General features: G+C 44.9%; 1 protein-coding gene across 7 annotated transcripts in view; it reads left to right on the plus strand.

The window, feature by feature from the left end:
* Window positions 1-23,036, plus strand: part of map7d3 (MAP7 domain containing 3) — a 168,576-nt gene that overhangs the window by 103,800 nt on the left and 41,740 nt on the right. For 5 of the 7 annotated variants that reach the window (XM_063061181.1, XM_063061186.1, XM_063061184.1 and 2 more), the window contains 3 exons: window positions 307-455; window positions 13,160-13,485; window positions 14,573-14,799. In XM_063061181.1, the coding sequence (XP_062917251.1) occupies window positions 307-455; window positions 13,160-13,485; window positions 14,573-14,799 (702 nt within the window). The remainder of the gene's footprint in view (window positions 1-306; window positions 456-13,159; window positions 13,486-14,572; window positions 14,800-23,036) is intronic. The other 2 variants (XM_063061182.1, XM_063061187.1) reach the window with 1 other exon arrangement.

Below are 23,036 nucleotides of genomic sequence, written 5' to 3' on the forward strand. Positions count from 1 at the left end.
CACCCTCCATGTGTATGATAAATTTGGTATACTGCTATCACGCTTTTCATGAAGATCCCTAACCACACTATTGTTAATTTTACCTGTCTGACTGTATTGGACCAAGCTCACAACCAATCAATGTGCAAGTCTGGCATGACAACTGCCGTTCCGTTATTACATACATCAGATATTTATTGCCCATACTATTGTAATGTTATTATTCAGAATAATTTTCAATTCATCCGTGTCCTAACCTACACAATATTTTTCCCTTCTCTCCACTTGCCTTTTCTTGCTCTCCTGCTTGATATTCTAATTATATAGAGTCTCATCTCTGTACTCGTTCAGCTTCAGCTGGCCCCATGAAATCGCCCATCAACCCAGCCAACAAGCCTCTGCGTAGCCGTAGCTCTGATCGACAGAACTCAGTGGATGCCAGCGCTGGAGGGGTGACACCAGTTGAGGCCATGCAGGTGAGTGGTGGAGTTAATGATGCATTTATTCAGGAAGCGTTTGGAGCTCAGAGCTAGCATGCCCATAGAAGACAGAAGCGGGGGGTGGAATTCAGGCTGGAGCACTGTGACCAGTTAGGTACTACAGGGATCAGTGTTGAGCCTTTTGTAGTTTTGTAATATATGTGAGTGACTTAGATAAAAATATGGATGGGTGATTAGTAGGTTTACAGGTGACAGAAAGACTGGTGGAATAGTGGACAGTGGAGGCTGTCATATGGTAGAACAAATAGTAGAAACATTTCAAATATTGAAAGGTTGGACAGAGTACATGTGGAAAGGCTGTTTCCCTTGGTGGGTGAGTCCAGGACAAGAGGCCACAGTCTTAGAATTAGAGGGTACCCATTTAAAACAGAGATGAGGAGAAATTTTTTTAGCCAGAGGGTCGTGCATTTATGGAATTCATTGCCACATGCAGCTGTGGAGGCCCGATCATTGAGGGTGTTTAAGGAGGAGATTGATAGGTATCTAATTAGTCAGGGTATCAAGAGATATGGGGAAAAAGCCGGAAATTTTAACTAGATGAGAGAATAGTTTAGTTCATGGTGGAGTGGGTGGAGCAGACTCGATGGACCGAATGGCCTACTTCTGCTCCTTTGTCTTGTGATCTTGTGAAATTATAGATCAGATTGTGTGTTGCTTACAGGTCAGTTACAGTTCAGTTGAGGATCCCTGCCACCCATCCCACTATCCCTTTGACCTACTACTGTATAGAAGAATCAGGACTAGGACTGCTACACTGGGTAATAGCTTCTTCCCCCAGGCTGTGAGACTAATGAATGCCCTGCCACCACAGAGATCTCATCACCAGGACTGCAAGCTGTTTACTGTTTAACTGTGCTGTGCACTCTATGCATTTTGAATTACATTTTAATAACTTATTGTAATATTTTAGTTTATGTGCTGTGTGTAATCTTGTGGGTGCACTGTGGTTCGTAGGAATATTGTTTTGTTTGGTTATATGTTTTATAGTCAGATGGCAATAAACTTGAATGACATGGACAGAGAAGTAGCAGATAGTAAAATCCGACCAAGTATGAGTTGTCACACTGGAGGTCTTAGTGTAATGCATACTATTAATGGCAGAACCTTAACAATGTAATGTACAGAGGGATCTTGAGATCCATGTCCATCACTCACTGAAAGTGGCCATTGTAACTAGATAGGGAGCTAAAGAAGGCTTATGGCACGCTGGCCTTCATTGGTTGGGGCATTGAGTATGAGAGTCAGGAAGTCAAGCTTCTATGTCATGCTACTACAGGTGTCCCCCGCTTTTCGAACGTTCGCTTTACGAAACCTCACTGTTACAAAAGACCTACATTAGTACCCTATTTTCGCTTTCAGAAGGTGTTTTCACTGTTACAAAAAAAAATTCAGCGCGCGATAAAAGGCAGAGCGTGCCCCAAGAGGCCGCTCTCCCCCGGATTCAGAACTGCTTTGCTTTAACACGTGCCTGTGAGCAGCCGTTTGCAAGATGAGTTCTATGGTATCGGAAAAGCCTGAAAGAGCTCGTAAGGGTGTTACACTTACGGTAAAACTAGACATAATTAAGCATTTCGATTGTGGTGAACGAAGTAAGGACAACGTGAGTTTGGCTTGTGGAAGCTGACGAACATGATGTTGAAGAGGTTTTGGCATTCCATCACCAAGAACTGACAGATGAAGAGCTGATGCAATTGGAAGAAAAAAGGATAACAATCGAAACCGAATGAGTCATGATAAAGTATGACTTTAATTTTGAAAGGGTACATCGGTTTAGGGGATACTTGCAGGATGGTTTGAGTCCTTATTAAAGAACTGTGATAGAAAAATGCACGAGGCTCAGCAGTCAAGCAAGCCTTCCGCATCGGCCACAGCAGATGACGAACCTCGACCTTCGACATCGAGGCGGGCAGAGATAGGAGAAGTTGAGCTGCCTGCTCTAATGGAAACAGGCGACGAGATGACACCCCAGTGTCCCACCACCCCAACCCCCAGGCCACGGACAGATACCGATTCGCGGAGAATGCAAAGGTAGCCGGGAGGCACATAGCACATCTTTTAAGAAAAAAGCTGAAATAAACATGCTAATTAATTAGGTGCCGCCGACACGTAATTGTCGGCCCAGATCAGAGACAACGCAATCGGAAGTCGGCACTGATCTGGGCCGACAATTACAGGCGGCACCTAATTAATTAGCATGTTTGTTTGGCTTTTTTCTTAAAGATGTGCTGTGTATCTCCCAGCTACCGCTGGATCCCTGCGTTCTTTGCGGCAATGTATCACTCAGCAGCCTGGAGGGTGGGGGCCACTGCACCACCCCAGCCTGCGACAACTCAGTCTAACACACCATCATCAGTGTGCTCGCTGTCTTCCCGATTCCCATAAGTGATACTACACTGTACATATATTATTTCTACTTTATATCGGCTGTGTATTTTTATGTGTTATTTGGTATGATTTGGCAGCTTCATAGTTTAAAGATTACTGGAGAGCGCTTGCGCCGTGTTTTTGCCAACAGCGCTTGCGTGTTTTTCTGCCGACGGCACTTGCGTGAGATTTTCGCTACAGAGATCCGTGCCGGCAATGATTGTGGAAAAGTATTTCTACTTTATATAGGCTGTGTATTTATCATATCATTCTTGCTTTTACTATATGTTACTGCTATTTTAGGTTTTATGTGTTATTTGGCATGATTTGGTAGGTTATTTTTGGGTCTGTGAACGCTCACAAAATTTTCCCATATAAATAAACGGTAATTGCTTCTTCGCTTTACGACATTTTGGCTTACAAACCGTTTCATAGGAACGCTCTACCTTCGGATGGCAGGGGAAACCTGTATTTAGAAAGTCTGTACAATAGGCAAAAGGAAGGTAACACAGAAAAAATGCTGGAGGAACTCAGCAGGCCATGAGAATAAACAGTCGACAATATAGAGATTTGACCAGCAGCCAATCTGTACATCGGAAGTTTAAAGAGAAGGGGACTTCAATCAGGTTCACTGCCCAAGGATACCAGGCAAGAGCGGTTCACGTTAACATAATAGAGCTTTGACCAGTGGCTAATCGGCATTTTTGATTAACTAGTAAGAGCAAATTAAAGGAAGGCAGGGGCAGGCACAGCAGCCATTGTCTGAGTGGACATTGTCAAAGTGGTAATCTTAAAGCTTTGGCTCACTCAGAGAAAGCAAAGCTCAAGTTTTTTTTTCCTTCTCTTTATATCCGCTCAGCTGAGTAGATGACAGGTGGGATAGTCCAATGCTCATCTTGCAGGATGTGGGAAGACAGGGAGGCCTCCAGAATCCCTGACCACTACAACTGCAAGAAGTGCATCCAGCTGCAGCTTCTAACAATTTGCACTAAGGAGTTGGAGCTTGGAACTGCATGAACTCTGGGTAATTCGGGAGGCTGAAGGGATGAGAAAGAGGACATATGGAGATGTAGTTACACCCAAGGTGCAGGACACAGGAAACTGGGTGACAGCCAGGAAGGGGAAAGGGGTTAAGGAGCCAGTGAAGAGTACTCCTGTGGCCATCCCCCTCAACAACAGATATATCACTTTGGATACTGTCAGGGAGGATGACCAAACAGAGGAAAGTCACAGTGGCTGGGTCTCTGGCACTGAGTCTGCCTATGTGACTGTGACGGAAAGGGGGAAGAAGAGGCACACTCTGGTGATAGGGGAATGGACAGGAGATTCTGTGGGCCTGAACGAGATGCAGATGGTATGTTGCATCTTGGGTGCCAGAGTCTGGGATATTTCAAATCGTGTCCTCAGCATTCTTAGTGGGAAGATGAACAGCCAGAAGTCGTAGTCCATGTAGGTACCAATGACATGGGTAGGATGAGTGATGAGGAGTTCAGGAAGTTAGGTGCTAAGTTAAAGGGCAGGACCTCCAGGGTTGTGATCTCAAGATTGCTACATGTGTCACATGCCAGTGAGACTAGAACTATAGTCATAGTCATACTTTATTGATCCCTTAATCAGTTTTATATGTAGCTAGGGAGTTGGGTCTAGGAGGGAGGGCATAAGATTTTTGGATCATTTGTCTCTCTTCCAGGGAAGATGAGACCTGTACAGAAGGGTCGGTTTGCACCTGAACTAGAGGGGGACTAATATCATAGCAGGAAGGTTTGTTAGTGCTGCACAATGGGGTTTAAACTAGAGTTGCAGAGGTTGGGAACCAGACTGCCAGAACAGTTAGTGGAAAGCTTGTGGAGACAGATGTTGGTAAGACCTCAGACAAAGTTGGGAATAAGAATGTTGAGCATGGTGCGATAAAATTGAAAAGGGTGAATACAGAACTGAAGGTGTGTATCTGAAAGTGCACAGTTATACAGAATAAGGTAGATGAACTTGCAGCACAGTTGCAGATTGGCAGGTATGATGTAGGCATCACAGAATCATGACTGAAAGATTATAGCTAGGAGCTTAATGTCCAAAGATACACATTGTATCGAAAGATAGGCAGGGAGGCAGAGGGGCCGCGTGGCTCTGTCAGTTTAAAAAAAATGAAATCAAACCATTAGATCGAGGTGACATAGGGTCAGAAAGTGAATCATTGTGGACAGGGCTAAGGAATTGCAAATGTAAGAAGACCATTATGAGAATCATATATAGGTCTCCAAATAGTAGCCAAGATGTGGGGGTTGAGATTTCAAAGGGAGCTGGAAAATGCTGAGGATGTTCTACGAGTCTGTGGTGGCCAGTGCTATCATGTTTGCTGTTGTGTGCTGGGGCAGCAGGCTGAGGGTAGCAGACACCAACAGAATCAACAAACTCATTCGTAAAGCCAGTGATGTTGTGGGGATGGAACTGGACTCTCTCACGGTGGTGTCTGAAAAGAGGATGCTGTCTAAGTTGCATGCCATCTTGGTCAATGTCTCCCATCCACTACATAATGTACTGGGTGGGCACAGAAGTACATTCAGCCAGAGACTCATTCCACCGAGATGCAACACAGAGCGTCATAGGAAGTCATTCCTGCCTGTGGCCATCAAACTTTACAACTCCTCCCTTGGAGGGTCAGACACCCTGAGCCGATAGGCTGGTCCTGGACTTATTTCATAATTTACTGGCATAATTTACATATTAGTATTTAACTATTTATTACTATTTTTCTATTACTTTTTATTATTTCCATGACTATTAACTATTTACTAATAGTAGTATTACTATTACTATTTCTATTACTATTTATTATTTATGGTGCAACTGTAACGAAAACCAATTTCCCCCAGGATCAATAAAGTATGACTGTGACTATGACTAAAAGACATGTAGTAAGGGTAATGACAGATTTGTAATGGGTGACTTCAATATGCAATGGGATTGGGAAAAGAGAGGGAAGTGGGAGTGGTGAAGGCCATTACTGGAAGTTCAAGAAATCAGTGTTAATGCCATCAGGTTGGAGGCTACCAACCTGTGTTACAGATTGTGTTAACATCAATTTCTCGAACTACTGTAATGGCCCCCCGCCCCCCACTCTCTTTCACCATTTTCCCCTCTCACTTTATCTCCTTACCCTACCCATCACCTCCCTCTGGTGCTCCTCACCCTTGCCCTTTTCCCTGGCCTTCCCCCTTCTCCAGCGCTTTATCTCTTTCACTTATCAATTTCCCAGCTCTTTTCTTCACCCTCCCCCCATTTCATCCATCACCTCTTACCATGTACTTCTTCCTCCTCTCCTTACTCTAATTTCTAATATTTTATCTCTAGTCCTGATGAAGGGGATCAGCCTGAAACATCGACTTTAAATTATGAATCATAAATAGAAAATAGAAAAGGCAAAGTAAGGTAGTGCAAAAAAAAACCAAGAGGCAGGTCCGGATGCTGTTTCAGAAAGGACAGGGAGGGAGGCAAAAGAGGTGGGGGTGTAGCACTGTTGATCAGAGATAGAAAAAGAGGAAGACATGGAGGAATTGTCTAAGAGTCTTTGTGGGTGGAGGTTAGGAACAGGAAGGGGTCAATAACTCTACTGGGTGTTTTTTCATATACTACCCAATAGTAACAGGGACATCGAGGAGCAGAAAAGGAGATAGATTCTGGAAAGGTGTAATAATAATGGGGTTGTCGTGGTGGGAGATTTTACTTTCCCAAATTGCGATTGGCATGTCCCTAGAGCAAGGGTTTAGATGGGGTGGAGTTTGTTAGGTGTGTTCAGGAAGTTTCTTGACACAATATATAGATAAGCCAACAAGAGGAGAGGCTGTACTTGATCTATTATTGGGAAATGAAACTGGTCATGTGTTAGATCTCTCGGTGGGAGAGCATTTTGGAAATAGTGATCACAATTCTATCTCCTTTACCATAGCATTGGACAGGGATAGGAACAGACAAGTTAGGAAAGTGCTTAATTGGAGGAGGGGGAAATATGAATCTATCAGACAGGAACTTGGAAGCATAAGTTGGGAACTGATGTTCTCAGGGAAATGTACGGAAGGAATGTGGCAAATGTTCAGGGGATATTTGCGCGGAGTTCTGCATAGGTACGTTCCAATGAGACGGAAAGGATGGTAGGGTACAGGAACCGTAGTGTACAAAGGCTGTTGTAAATCTAGTCAAGGAGAAAAGAAGAGCTTACGAAAAGTTCAAAAAACTAGGTAATGATAGAAATCTAGAAGATTATAAGGCAAGCAGGAAGGAGCTTAAGAATGAAATTAGGAGAGCCAGAAGGGGCCATGAGAAGGCCTTGGTGGACAGGATTAAGGAAAACTCCAAGGCATTCTATAAGGTACAGTTGAAGTCAGAAGTTTACTTACACCTTAGCCAAATACATTTAAACTCGGTTTTTGGCAATTCCTGACATTTAATCCTGTCTTAGGTCAGTTAGGATCACTACTTTATTTTAAGAACGTGAAATGTCAGAATAATAGTAGAGAGAATGATTTATTTCAGCTTTTATTTCTTTCATCACTTTCCCAGTGGGTCAGAAGTTTACATACACTTTGTTAGAATTTGGTAGCATTGCCTTTAAATTGTTTAACTTGGGTCAAAAGTTTCGGGTAGCCTTCCACAAGCTTCTCACAGTAAGTTGCTGGAATTTTGTTCCATTCCTCCATACAGAACTGGTGTAACTGAGACAAGTTTGTAGGTCTCCTTGCTCGCACATGCTTTTTCAGTTCTGCCCACAAATTTTTGTACATTTGGAGAGGCATAATATGATTAGGAATAGTCAGTATGCCTTTGTGAAAGGCAGGTCGTGCCTTACGAGCCTGATCGAAATTTTCAAGGATGTGACTAAACACATTGATGAAGGTAGAGCAGTAGATGTAGTGTATATGGATTTCAGCAAGGCATTTGACAAGGTACACCATGCAAGGCTTATTGAGAAAGTAAGGAGGCATGGGATCCAAGGGAACATTGCTTTGTGGATCCAGAACGGGCTTGCCCACAGAAGGCAGAGAGTGGTTGTAGAGGCATCATATTCTGCATGGAGGTCGGTGACCAGTGGTGTGCTTCAGGGATCTGTTCTGGGACCCCTGCTCTTCGTGATTTTTATAAATGACCTGGATGCGGAAGTGGAGGGATGGGTTAGTAAATTTGCTGATGACACAAAGGTTGTGGGTGTTGTGGGTAATGTGGAGAGCTATCAGAGGTTACAGCGGGACATTGATAGGATGCAAAACTGGGCTGAGAAGTGGCAGATGGAGTTCAACCCAGATAAGTGTCGTGTCAAGTCAAGTCACTTTTTATTGTCATTTCGACCATAACTGCTGGTACAGTACACAGTAAAAATGAGACAATGTTTTTCAGGACCATGGTGCTACATGAACAATACAAAAACTACACTGAACTACGTAAAACAACACAAAACTACACTAGACTGTAGACCTACCCAGGACTGCATAAGGTGCACAAAACAGTGCAGGCATTACAATAAATAATAAACAAGACAATAGGCACAGTAGAGGGCTGTAGGTTGGTGTCAGTCCAGGCTCTGGGTATTGAGGAGTCTGATGGCCTGGGGGAAAAAACTCTTACATAGTCTGGTCGTGAGGGCTCATATACTTTGGTGCCTTTTGCCAGATGGCAGGACGGAGAAGAGTTTGTATGAGGGGTGCTTGGAGTCCTTCATAATGCTGTTTGCTTTACGGATGCAGCGTGTGGTGTGAATGTCTGTAATGGTGGGAAGAGAGACCCCAATGATCTCAGCTGACCTCACTATCTACTGCAGGGTCTTGCGATCCGAGATTGTGCAATTTCCGAACCAGGCAGTGATGCAGCTTCTCAGGATGCTCTCAACACAACCTCTGTAGAATGTGGTGGGGATGGGGGGTGGGAGATGGACTTCTCTCAGCCTTCGCAGAAAGTAGAGACACTGCTGGGCTTTCTTTGTTTTGGAGCTGGTGTTGCGGGACCAGGTGAGATTCTCCGCCAGGTGAACACCCAGAAATTTGGTGCTCTTAACGATCTCTACAGAGAAGTCGTCAACGTTCAGTGGAGAGTGTTCGTCCATGTCCTCCTGAAGTCAACAACCATCTCTTTTGTTTTGTTCACATTCAGAGACAGGTTGTTGGCTCTGCACCAGTCCGTTAGCCACTGCACCTCCTCTCTGTATGCTGACTCATCGTTCTTGCTGATGAGACCCACCACAGTCGTGTCATTGGCAAACTTGATGATGTGGTTCGAGCTGTGTATTGCTGCACAGTCGTGGGTCAGCAGAGTGAACAACAGTGGCCTGAGCACACAGCCCTGAGGGACCCCCGTGCTCAGTGTGATGGTGTTGGAGATGCTGCTTCCAATCCAGACTGTCTTGAGGTCTCCCAGTCAGGAAGTCTAGGATCCATTTGCAGAGGGAGGTGTTCAGGCCCAGTAGGCTCAGCTTTCCAATCAGTTTCTGAGGAATGATTGTGTTGAATGCTGAACTGAAGTCTATGAACAGCATCCGAAGTATGAGGTGGTTCATTTTGGTAGGTCAAATATGATGGCAGAATATAGTATTAATGGTAAGACTCTTGGCAGTGTGGAGGATCAGGGGGATCTTGGGGTCCGATTACATAGGACACTCAAAGCTGCTGCGCAGGTTGACTGTGTGATTAAGAAGGTATACGGTGCATTGGCCTTCATCAGCCATGAGATTGAGTTCAAGAGCCGAGAGGTAATGTTACAGTTAAATAGGACCCTGGACAGACCTCACTTGGAGTACCGTGCTCAGTTCTGGTCACCTCACTGCAGGAAGGATGTGGAAACCATAGAAAGGGTGCACAGGAGATTTACAAGGATGTTGCCTGGATTGGGGAGTATGCCTTATGAGAATAGGTTGAGTGAACTCAGCCTTTTTTCCTTGGAGCGACGGAGGATGAGAGGTGACCTGATCGAGGTGTATAAGATATGAGAGCCATTGATCGTGTGGATAGTCAGAGGCTTTTTCCCAGGGTTGAAATGGCTCGCACGAGAGGGCACAGTTTTAAGATGCTTGGAAGTAGGTACAGAGTAGATGTCAGTGGTAAGTTTTTAACACAGAGAGTGGTGAGTACTGCTGGTGACGGTGGTGGAGGCGGATACATAGAACATAGAATAGTACAGCATAGTACAGGCCCTTCGGCCCACAATGTTGTACAACCCTCAAACCCTGCCTTCCATATAGCGGGGGGGGGGGGGACGTCGACTCAGACCATGAGAGGCCTGCATCGGACATTTTCATGCCTCACAAGGGGTAGATTGGAAGTCTGTGCGGGGCACCACTCCTCGCACAGACACTAGAGCAATGTGTGATTAAGTGCCTTGCTCAAGGACACAAACACGCTGCCTCAGCTGAGGCTCGAACTAGCGACCTTGAGATCACTAGACAAAAGCCTTAACCACTTGACCAACATATAACCCATATAACCCCCCACCTTAAATTCCTCCATATACCTGTCTAGTAGTCTCTTAAATTTCACTGGTGTATCTGCCTCCCCCACTGACTCAGGCAGTGTATTTCACGCACCAACCACTCTCTGAGTAAAAAACCTTCCTCTAATATCCCCCTTGAACTTCCCACCCCTTATCTTAAAGCCATGTCCTCTTGTATTGAGCAGTGGTGCCCTGGGGAAGAGGCGCTGGCTATCCACTCTATCTGTTCCTCTTAATATCTTGTACACCTCTATCATGTCTCTTCTCATCCTCCTTCTCTCCAAAGAGTAAAGCCCTAGCTCCCTTAATCTCTGATCATAATGCATACTCTCTAAACCAGGCAGCATCCTGGTAAATCTCCTCTGTACCCTTTCCAATACTTCGACATCCTTCCTATTGTGAGGTGACCAGAACTGGACACAGTACTCCAAGTGTGGCCTAACCAGAGTTTTATAGAGCTGCATCATTACCTCATGACTCTTAAACTCTATCCCTCGACTTATGAAAGCTAACACACCATAAGCTTTCTTAACTACCCTATCTACCTGTGAGGCAACTTTCAGGGATCTGTGGGACATGTACCCCGAGATCCCCCTGCTCCTCCACACTACCAAGTATCCTGCCATTTACTTTGTACTCTGCCTTGGAGTTTGTCCTTCCAAAGTGTACCATCTCACACTTCTCCGGGTTGAACTCCATCTGCCACTTCTCAGCCCACTTCTGCATCCTATCAATGTCTCTCTGCAATCTTTGACAATCCTCTACACTATCTACAACACCACCAACCTTTGTGTCGTCTGCAAAGTTGCCAACCCACCCTTCTACCCCCACATCCAGGTCGTTAATAAAAATCATGAAAAGTAGAGGTCCCAGAACCGATCCTTGTGGGACACCAATAGTCACAACCCTCCAATCCGAATGTATTCCCTCCACCACAACCCTCTGCTGTCTGCAGGCAAGCCAATTCTGAATCCACCTGGCCAAACTTCCCTGGATCCCATGCCTTCTGACTTTCTGAATAAGCCTACTGTGTGGAACCTTGTCAAATGCCTTACTAAAATCTATGTAGATCACATCCACTGCACTACCCTCATCTATATGCCTGGTTATCTCCTCAAGGAACTCTATCAGGCTTGTTAGACACGATCTGCCCTTCACAAAGCCAAGCTGACTGTCCCTGATCAGACCATGATTCTCTAAATGCCCATAGATCCTATCTCTAAGAATCTTTTCCAACAGCTTTCCCACCACAGACGTAAGGCTTATTGGTCTATAATTACCTGGACTATCCCTACTACCTTTTTTGAACAAGGGGACAACATTCGCCTCCCTCCAATCCTCCGGTACCATTCCTGTGGACAACGAGGACATAAAGATCCTAGCCAGAGGCTCAGCAATCTCTTCCCTCACCTCGTAGAGCAGCCTGGGGAATATTCTGTCAGGCCCCGGGGACTTATCCGTCCTAATGTATTTTAACAACTCCCAACACCTCCTCTCCCTTAATATCAACATGCTCCAGAACATCAACCTCACTCATATTGTCCTCACCATCATCGAGTTCCCTCTCATTGGTGACGATAGGGTCTTTTAAGAGGCTCCTGGACAGGTATATGGAGCTCAGAAAAATAAAGGGCTATGGGTAACCCTAGGTATTTTCTAAGGTAAGGACATGTTCGGCACAGCTTTGTGGGCCAAACGTCCTGTATTGTGCTGTCGGTTTTTTATGTTTCTAAACTGCTTTACCCAGAGAGTGGTGAATCTGTAGAATTCCCTGCCCAGGGAAGCTGAAGAGGTTACCTCGTTACATGTATTTAAGACACAGTTAGATACATTTTGGCATAGCAGTGGAATTAAGGGTTCTGGGGAAAAAACAGGTGGAGCTAAATCCGCAGCCATATCAGCCATGATCTTATTTACTGGCGGAGCAAGCTCGACAGACCAGATGGCCAACTCCTGCTTCTAGTTCATTCTGTTTTTTCTGTTTATGTAAAACTTTGGTTTGGCTAGATTCAGGGCAATGTGTACAGGTGTGGTCACCTCATTGTACGGGAAGGTTGCAGGAGGTGCAGAAGAGATTTACCAGGATGCTGCCTGGATTAGAGGGCACGAGGTGCAATGAGAGGTTGGACAAACTTGGATCGTTGTCTCTGGAGTGTTGGGGACCGGAGGGAGACCCAATAGATGTACTTAAATTTATGAAAGGCATACATGGTCGTTTTCACAGTACAGAATTGTCAAATACTAAAGAACATACCTTTATGGTGAAAGCAGGAAAGTTCAGAGAATGTTTGTGAGGCAGGTTATTTTAATACAGTGGTAGGTGATTAGAAGGTGCTGCCAGGCCAGGTGGTGGGAGCAGATGTAATAGCACATTTCAACAGGCACATGTAATGGAGGGTTATACATATTAGGCAGGTGGGATTAGTTGGCTAACACAGACATGGTGGGCTGAAGAGCCAGCTGCCCTGCTGTGCTGTTCTGTCTATTGCACTTACAGTAAACTCGGCTAGTATGTCATGGAGGCTGCAGACCCGAGCCTGCTGTGTGAGATGGGCATGTCGTACCCACCGAGCCCGGTATTTCCCCAGTGTGCTGAGTTCACCCAAGCTTATTGTTGAGGTTGGCTAATGAGTGGATTGGATGAAAGGGGCTTCCCCAACACTAAACCGACAAGTCATTTTCTGTGTAAAGATCACAGGCTCAGAATGCAACCAGAGCTCTGAATCAACAAGGTCAAGTGAACAACATTTCCCAGTGAGCTTGTCTTCCTGATTTAGTGTGTGGCTGATGGGGTGAAGGGAGTTGTTTATGTGAGATAATGAGGGATGTGTTTTGTTTTAAATGAACAGAAGCAAATCAAAGGAAAGCGCCCTTCATCTCCTGTGGCAGCAAGCCGTAGACGGTCTCCATCCCCAAATATAGCAAAGAGACCCCCATCGCCATCAAACCCAGGCACCAAGAGACCCCCATCACCAAGTACAGGCACAAGGCGACCCCCATCACCGTCAAATTCAGGAGCTCGGAGACCCTCTTCACCAAATACAAGCACAAGGAGACCTCCATCACCGAGTACAGCCACAAGGCGACCCCCATCACCATCAAATCCAGCAGCTCGGAGACCCTCTTCACCATCAAACTCAGTAATGAAGAGATCAACTTCACCATCAATGGTCAAGTAAGTACTCTTCATATTATACTGGAATGTTGGGAGTAATCTAAAGTGCTGCTTTTCTAGCAAGGATAGACTTGATGTGCTGAATAGCAAGCCATAGAGTCATAAAACACTACAGCACAGAAACAGGCCCTTTGACCTATCTAGTCCTTGCAGAGATATTAATCTGCCCAGTCCCATTGATCTGCATTCGGTCCATAGCCCTCGATACCCCTCCCAACCACGTCCCTATCTAAATTTTTCTTAAACGTTGAAATTGAACCTGCATCCACCACTTCCACTGACAGCTTGTTCCACACTCTCATGAAGTTCCTCCTCATGTTCCCCTTAAACATTTCATCTTTCACCCTTAACCCATGAACGCTAGTTCTGGTCTCTCTCAACCTCAATGGAAAAAGCCTGATTGCATTTACCCTATCTCGGCCCCTCATAATTTTGTATTCCTCAGTCAAATCTCCCCTCATTCTCCTACACTCCAGGGAATAAAATCCTAACCTATTTAATTGTTCCCTATAACTCAGGTCTCCGAGTCCTGGCAACATCCTTGTCAATTTTCTCTCTACTCTTTCAAGCTCATTTACATCTTTCCTGTAGGTATCGCTATGATACCTACAGGAAAGATTGTAGGTATGCAGATATCGCTATGATGATTGTACGTTCTAGTATCAATTGTTTGGCGACAATAAAATATAAAGTAGGTAGGTGAACAAAACTGCACCCAATACTCCAAATTAGGCCTCACCAGTATCTTATACAACTTCAGCATAACATCCCAACTCCTGTACTCAGTACTTCAATTAATGAAGGCCAATGTGCCGAAAGCTCTCTTTATGAGGTCATTTTTCCAGCTACAAGCTTTACTAGTCTTCCTCACCATCTACTACACCCCCAATCTTGGTGTCATCCACAAATTTACTGATCCAAATAATGCCCTATAACATTAATGTGGTTCATTTCAAGTTTTATAAACATAAATCTCAAATAGTTTTGGAAAAGCTGCTGTTGGTTTATTCTATGATACAATGATGAATCTTTATGAACATGTGTCTGTGGTATTCTTCATTAACCTCTGATTTTATTTCAATGCCAGATCAAGTCCAAAGAACTATCCTCCTCCTCCCAGCACATTCAGACAGCATCCTCCGTCCCCCACATCTGTCCATCGACCTCTACCTGTTCACCGACCTCCGTCTACATCCGCAACCAAAAAGAAACCGGAGAAGGAAGCGAAACCAAAGCAAAAATTGGAAGTTAGCGTTGCAGAAAAAGACTCTTCAACATCATCGAGCAAGTCCAAAGATTCTGAGCAGAAGCCAGGTACTGCCCGATCAGATCATTTATTTATCGAGACACAGCACTGTAGCAGGCCTTTCTGCCTCAGTGAGGCCGCACCGTTGAATTGTGCTCTTGACCAGTTAACCTGCGAACCGGTACGTCTTTGGAATGTGGGAGGAAACCCACGGGGAGAACATACAAACTTCTTGCAGATAGCGGTGGTGGTGAACCCAGGTCTCTGACACTGACCATTACACTACAGTGACACCCAAAAGATGCAACCAGTTGAGCTTTGAAACAAATTAGCAGATATTCTCCTACATGTGTCCTAAGTTTGACCTGAAGAGGTGCTGCCTACCTCCTTCATGGGAATCTCCTAGATTCCTTGAACATAATCACACAAAATTTGATACCATGCTACAGAGGACCAAAAGGTTGTTTAACGGAGTATCTTTAGGTGTGTGTTAAGGGAGGGAGAATTAAGGGAATTCTAACCTATGAGACTCGGACATGTGAAAGCAAGGCTGTCAGTACTCAGTACATGAGGTATACCTGGAACATGGGAAGGATCAACAGAATGGTCCTTCTGTTGAAGTAGATTAGGTTCCTGATTAGTTAAGGCATAAGACCGTAAGATATAGAAGCAGAATTAGGTTATTTGGCCGATCAAGTCTGGTCCACCATTCAAACATGGCTGATCCTTTTATCCCCTCCTCAGCCCCACTCCCCGACCTTCTCCTAATAGCCTTTGATGCCATGGACAATGAAGAACCTATCAATATCTGTCTTAAATACACCCAACGACCTGGCCTCCACAGCTGCCTGAGGTAATAAAGTCCACAAATTCACCACCCTCTGGCTAAAGAAATTTCCCCGCATCTCTGTTTAAATAGACACCCGTCTATCCTGAGGCTGTGCCCTCTTGTCCTAGACTTCCCCCACCATGGGAAACATTCTTTCCACATCTGTCTAGGCCTTTCAACATTCAAAAGGTGTCAATGAGATTCCCTTCTCATCCTTCATCCCTCTAAATTCCAGTGAATGCAGACCCAGAACCACCAAACACTCCTTCAATTATCCTTGTGAATGAATGTTATGGAAAGAAGGCAAGAGAATGGGGAGACGTAATAAATTAGCAATGATGGAATGGCAGAGCAGACTCGATGGGTTGAATGGCCTAATTCTGCTCCTATGTCTTATGGGAAGCAGATTGCTGTGTCATCTCATCCAAATCCCCTTAAAGCCACTAGCACTGCCAAATCAGGCCTGAGAGCACCTTCTTGAGATTCACTCAGTACAGCTGAGAGCTGTGTATGTTCACACGGAGGTGGTCAGAACAAAACGGGTCGATTGTTCCAACACTAAGGAAAGAGTTTGAAGCAGTAAGAATCAGCCATGATCTTATTCAGTGCTGGGTGTACTTGAGGTCATATCCCGTGAGATGTACTCGAAACCATGTCCCATGGTGGGGCGTACTCGAGGCCGTACTCCGTGGTGGGGTGTACTGGAGGCCGTATTCCGTGGTGGGGCGTACTCGAGGCCGTACCCCGGGGTGGGGTGTCTTCGAGGCTGTACCCCGGGGTGGGGTGTCTTCGAGGCCGTACCCCGGGGTGGGGTGTCCTCGAGGCCGTACCCGGTGGGGTGTCCTCGAGGTCGTACCCCGGGGTGGGGTGTCCTCGAGGCCGTACCCCGGGGAGTACTCCGTGGTCGGGTGTACTCAATAGACAATAGGTGCAGGAGTAGGCCATTCGGCCCTTCGAGCCAGCACTGCCATTCACTGTGATCATGGCTGATCATCCACAATCAGTACCCCGTTCCTGCCTTCTCCCCATATCCCTTCACTCCGCTATCATTAAGAGCTCTATCTAACTCTTTCTTGAAAGCATCCAGAGAATTGGCCTCCACTGCCTTCTGAGGCAGAGCATTCCACAGATCCACAACTCTCTGGGTGAAAAAGTTTTTCCTCAACTCCGTTCTAAATGGCCTACCCCTTATTCTTAAACTGTGGCCTCTGGTTCTGGACTCCCCCAACATCGGAAACATGTTTCCTGCCTCTAGCGTGTCCAATCCCTTAATAATCTTATATGTTTCAGTCAGATACCCTCTCATCCTTCTAATTCCAGTGTATACAAGCCCAGTCGCTCCAATCTTTCAACATATGACAGTCCCACCATCCTGGGAATTAACCTCATGAACCTCCGCTGCACCCCCTCAATAGCAAGAGTGTCCTTCCTCAAATTTGGAGACCAAAACTGTACACAATACTCCACAATACTCGAGGCAGTACTCCATGGTGGAGTGTACTCGAGGCTGTACTTTGTGGTGGAGTGAACTCGCGGTCGTATTCCACAGTGAGGTGTACTCGAGGCATATCCCGTGGTGGGGTGTACTCGAAGCCGTACTCCATGAGGTGTTCAAATAAACATTAAAAACCTACGGTACAATACAGGCCCTTCGGCCCACAGTGCTGTGCTGAACATGTACTGGAGGTGGTACTCCATGGTGGGGTGTACTCGAGGCCATACTGCATGGTGGGGTGAACTCAAGGATCAGTGGTTCTTAGGTAGTGAAGTGGTATTCAACCCAATGATGACGGTGCCGTAGTTGGAGAGCTACCAGTGAGGTCCAGCTTCAGAATCAGGTTTATTATCACTGACAGCACTCAGAGCTCCTCCTCACCGTCCTGTCAGTTACTGATTTTTCTCTTACATTTATCTCTTGGAAAATTTCTGTTGAATCTGCTTCCACATGCTGTTTTTGCAAATGAAATGTAATTTTCTCTCCAGGTAAAACCATTCCAACATCCTGTACTGAAATCTCTTAAGCCTTTTTTTGCTTCATTTTTTCCTCCAGCCCATTCATGCATCTGCTAATATGAAGGATCAGTTCAATCAAGCTCAGTGCCTTGCATCAACACAAGTCTTCTCTCCAGCACCCGCACACAGCTTGAAGCCTAAATCATGGTGGTACTATTTGTCAGGCAAACTTCTCTGCTAGGTTAAGAACCAAATTTAAATTCACTGGTGTCCAGATCTCTCTGGAGACCTGCTCCATACTTGCCTAAGATCCAGGAGTAGATCTGCTGATGTTCCAGCAATGATTGGCATTTGCACATTAGGGATGTGTGCACTGAATAGATGGTGATGGTAAAGCCCCTTGTTCAATTCACTGATGAATAAGGTTAAAGACTGCAGTGAAAATTGTTAAATTTTAAACTGAGGATGTGTTATAAACATCTGTGCAGTTTTCCTTGTTTAAATGATAATTACAAACTGGCCAAAATGCTTAATATTAAATGCGACATCGAACAAATATAAACTCCACCATTCTGAAATTTTTCTATTTGGTGTTTATGCTCCCCGACCATTTTTTCTTTATTTCCTCTTAATCTTTTTATTCACCTTTGCTGGATTCTATATTGTTCCCCATCCTGTTTACAATATATATTAATGATTTAGATGAGGGAATTAAAAGTAACATTAGCAAATTTGCCGATGACACAAAGCTGGGTGGCAGTGTGAAATGTGAGGAGGATCTTATGAGAATGCAGGGTGACTTGGACAGGTTGGGTGAGTGGGCAGATGCAGTTTAATGTGGATAAATGTGAGGTTATCCATTTTGGTGGTAAGAACGGGAAGGCAGATTATTTTCTCAATGGAGTCAAGTTAGGAAAAGAGGAAGCACAACGAGATCTAGGTGTTCTTGTACATCAGTCAATGAAAGCAAGCATGCAAGTACAGCAGGCAGTGAAGAAAGCTAATGGCATGCTGGCCTTCATAACAAGGGGAATTGAGTATAAGAGCAAAGAGGTCCTTCTGCAGCTGTACAGGGCCCTGGTGAGACCACACCTGGAGTACCGTGTGCAGTTTTGATCTCCAAATTTGAGGAAGGACATTCTTGCTATTGAGGGAGTGCAGCATAGGTTCACAAGGTTAATTCCCAGGATGGCGGGACTGTCATATGTCGAAAGATTGGAGCGACTGGGCTTGTATACACTGGAATTTAGAAGGCTGAGAGGGGATCTTATTGAAACATATAAGATTATTAAGGGATTGGACACACTAGAGGCAGGAAGCATGTTCCCGATGATGGGTGAGTCCAGAACCAGAGGTCACAGTTTAAGAATAAGGGGTAGGCCATTTAGAACGGAGTTGAGGAAAAACTTTTTCACCCAGAGAGTGGTGGATATATGGAATGCTCTGCTGCAGAAGGCTGTGGAGGCCAAGTCTCTGGATGCTTTCAAGAAAGAAATGGATAGAGCTCTTAAAGATAGCGGAATCAAAGGTTATGGGGATAAGGCAGGAACTGGATACTGATTGCGGATGATCAGCCATGATCACAGTGAATGGCGGTGCTGGCTCGAAGGGCTGAATGGCCTACTCCTGCACCTATCGTCTATTGTCCTGGGCTATGCTGCTTGAAAGTAAATAATCTTTCACTGGAACTTCTTATTTTCTCCAAGATTCTACTTACAGTTCAGTAAATACCCCTTCAAATCTATTATTTAGAGCAAAAACTAAGGAATGACATAAGCACAGAATTCTCCAAACTCTAAAATAGAACCTATACTCCAGCAGAGAATTACAAGTAGAGAACCAGTAAATTTCACAACAACGAGTATTCCATCCCCACCCAAGGTCCGGCCAAAACCAAGCTGCATATCACAGAACTAAACTAAATGCAAGGCTCAAATATTTTAAAAATGCAGGTCATTTCATCATCACTAATTGATCTAAACTATATTAAGGTCACAATTGAATCTGTTAATTTAAAAAAGTGTATGAATCTCAAAATTCTTTTATTGAGATATAGCACAAAATGCAGCCCAGGAACCCTCAATTTAACCCTAGCCTAATCACGGGACAATTTACTAATCAACATACTGAAAGCCAGAGGAGGCGTGCTTCATGATCAATTCCTTGTGCTATTCAAACATGGTAATGCTATCCCTGTCTGGTTCAAGTGTCGTCCATTTTACCTGCCTTTGGAGATTTCAGCAATTATTGTGGTAGCAGTGTATACCCAACCACAGGCCAATGTTAAGCGGGATCTAGACAAACTGAGCAATGTGATAAATAGGCATGAAACAGCACATCCTGATGCCTTTTCCATCATTTTAGAGTTTTTTTTTTACCAGGCCAGCTTGAAAAAATATCTAAATGATTATTACTAACAAGTCACTTGTACCAGAGGAACCAACACACTGGACCACTGTTATACCAGCTTCAAGATCGCTTGCTGTGCTATCCCACGCTCACACTTTGGAAAGTCTGATCACCTAGCTGTACACTACTCCGAGAACAGGCAGAGACTGAAGACTGCAGCATCATTAGTGAGGACCAAGAAGGTATGGACAAGGGAAGCACAGGAGCGCCTACAAGACTGCTTCGAATGGGAGAACTGGACTTTGTTCAAGGATTCATCTTTGAGTCTGAATGATTACGCTACAGTTGTTACCAACTTTATTAAAGCCCGTGTGGATGAGTGTTTGCCTACGAAAACTTACATACATACCCAAATCAGAAGTCGTGGATGAACCAGGAGGTTCATAGTCTTCTGAGAGCTAGAGCTATGGCATTCAAGTCTGTCGACCCAGGTCTGTAGAAGAAAACCAGGTAGGACTTCCAGAGGGCTATTTCAAGCGCTAAGGAACAATTCCGAGCAAGGTTATTGGAAGCAACATTGGATGCATGCCAACTTTTGCAGGGTTTGCAGGACTTTATTTCCTACAAAGCAACCCAATATAATGAATAGCGTTGACGCTTTATTCCCAGAAAAGCTCAACACCTTTTATGCTCGCTTTGAAAGAATAAATCTACAGCTATGAGGATCCCTTTAGCACCCGTTGACCTTGTGATCTCTGTCTCAGAGGCCAACGTCAGTCAGGCTCTCTTTCAAGAGAATGAACCCTCGTAAGATAACAGACCCCCATAGGGTACCTGGTATGACTCTGAAAACCTGTGCGAACCACTTGGCGGGGCTGTTCAAAAACATTTTCAATTTCTCATTGCTGCAGTTGAAAGTTCCCAACTGCTTCAAAAGGGCACGAATTATACCATTGCCCAAGAAGAGCAGGGTGAGCTGCCTTAACGACTATAAAGACACAGGAGCCATTCAGCCCATCGAGTCTGCTCCACCATTCCATCATGGCTGATCCCAGATCCCACGTAACCCCATACACCTGCCTTCTCACCATATCCTTTGATGCCCTGACCAATCAGGAAACAATCAACTTCTGTCTTAAATATACGCATGGACTTGGCCTCCACCACAGTCTGTGGCAGAGCATTCCACAGATTTATTAATCTCTGGCTAAAAAAATTTCTCCTTACCTCCGTTCTAAAGGGTTGTCCCTCAGTTTTGAGGCTGTGCCTTCTAGTTTCAGATACCCCCACCACAGGAAGAATCCTCTTCACATCCACCTTTTCTAGTCCCTTCAACATTCGATAGGTTTCAATGTAATCCTCCTGCATTCTCCTAAATTCCAGTGAGTACACACCCAAAGCTGCCAAATGCTCCTTGGATGTTAACATCTTCATTACGGGAATCATGCTTGTGAACCTCCTCAGGACTCTCTCCAATGACAATACACGTTTTAGTTCTGATAAACACTAACCAGTACGTCTTTGGACCGTAGAAGGAAAGCAGAGCGCCCAGAGAAAGCCCTCACATTCCATGGGAGGACCTGCAGGCTCCTTGCAGAGGGCGTCGGGATTGAGCACCAAGCTCTCAAATAGCATCATGCCAAATTCTGTGCTACTGTGGCACCCACAATTGTCACCAATGTTTCAGTGATATTTTGATTTTGCAATAAATTAATTAATCAATATAGTTAGAGATTATTTCTGTGAAGTGCCAAACAGAAAGTAAATTTAGGGCCACAATTTTGTCTCCCACTCAGATATAAAATTATTCCTGATTTAGTTTGTTAGTCACAGTAACGAGGTAAATCAGGGATTTATAGACAATAGATAATAGGTGCAGGAGTAGGCCATTCAGCCCTTCGAGCCAGCACCACCATTCACTGTGATCATGGCTGATCATCCACAATCAGTACCCCTTTCCTGCCTTCTCCCCATATCCCTTCACTCCACTATCTTTAAGAGCTCTATCTAACTCTTTTCTGAAAGAATCCAGAGAATTGGCCTCCACTGCCTTCTGAGGCAGAGCATTGCATAGAACCACAACCCTCTGTGAAAAAGTTTTTCCTCAACTCTGTTCTAAATGGCCTACCCCTTATTCTCAAATTGTGGCCTCTGGTTCTGGACTCCCCCAACATCGGGAACTTGTTTCCTGCCTCTAGCGTGTCCAATCCCTTAATAACCTTATATGTTTCAATCAGATCCCCTCTCATCCTTCTAAATTCCAGTGTATACAAGCCCAGTCACTCTAATCTTTCAACATAGGGAGGTACTACTGCAGTTGTACAGGGCCTTGGTGAGACCACACCTGGAGTATTGTGTGCAGTTTTGGTCCCCTAATCTGAGGAAAGACATCCTTGCCATAGAGGGAGTACAAAGAAGGTTCACCAGATTGATTCCTGGGATGGCAGGTCTTTCATATGAAGAAAGACTGGATGAACTGGGCTTGTACTCGTTGGAATTTAGAAGATTGAGGGGGGATCTGATTGAAACGTATAAGATCCTAAAGGGATTGGACAGGCTAGATGCGGGAAGATTGTTCCCGATGTTGGGGAGGTCTAGAACGAGGGGTCACAGTTTGAGGATAGAGGGGAAGCCTTTTAGGACCGAGGTTAGGAAAAACTTCTTCACACAGAGAGTGGTGAATCTGTGGAATTCTCTGCCACAGCAAACTGTTGAGGCCAGTTCATTAGCTATGTTTAAAAGGAAGTTAGATATGGCCCTTGTGGCTACAGGGGTCACGGGGTATGGAGGGAAGGCTGGGTTCTGAGTTGGATGATCAGCCATGATCATAATAAATGGCGGTGCAGGCTCGAAGGGCCGAATGGCCTACTCCTGCACCTATTTTCTATGTTTCTATGTTTCTATATGACAGTCCCTCCATCCTGGGAATTGACCTCGTGAACCTACGCTGCACTTCCTCAATAGCTAGAATGTCCCTCCTCAAATTTGGAGACCAAAACTGTACACAATACTCCAAGTGTGGTCTCACCAGGGCCCTGTACAACTGCAGAAGGACCTCTTTGCTCCTATACTCAATTCCCCTTGTTATGAAGGCCAGCATGCCATTAGCTTTCTTCACTGCCTGCTGTACCTACATGCTTACTTTCAGTGACTGATGAACAAGGACACCTAGAT

Source organism: Mobula hypostoma, chromosome 10 (assembly GCF_963921235.1).
Source record: "Mobula hypostoma chromosome 10, sMobHyp1.1, whole genome shotgun sequence".
NCBI classification, from domain to species: domain Eukaryota; kingdom Metazoa; phylum Chordata; class Chondrichthyes; order Myliobatiformes; family Myliobatidae; genus Mobula; species Mobula hypostoma.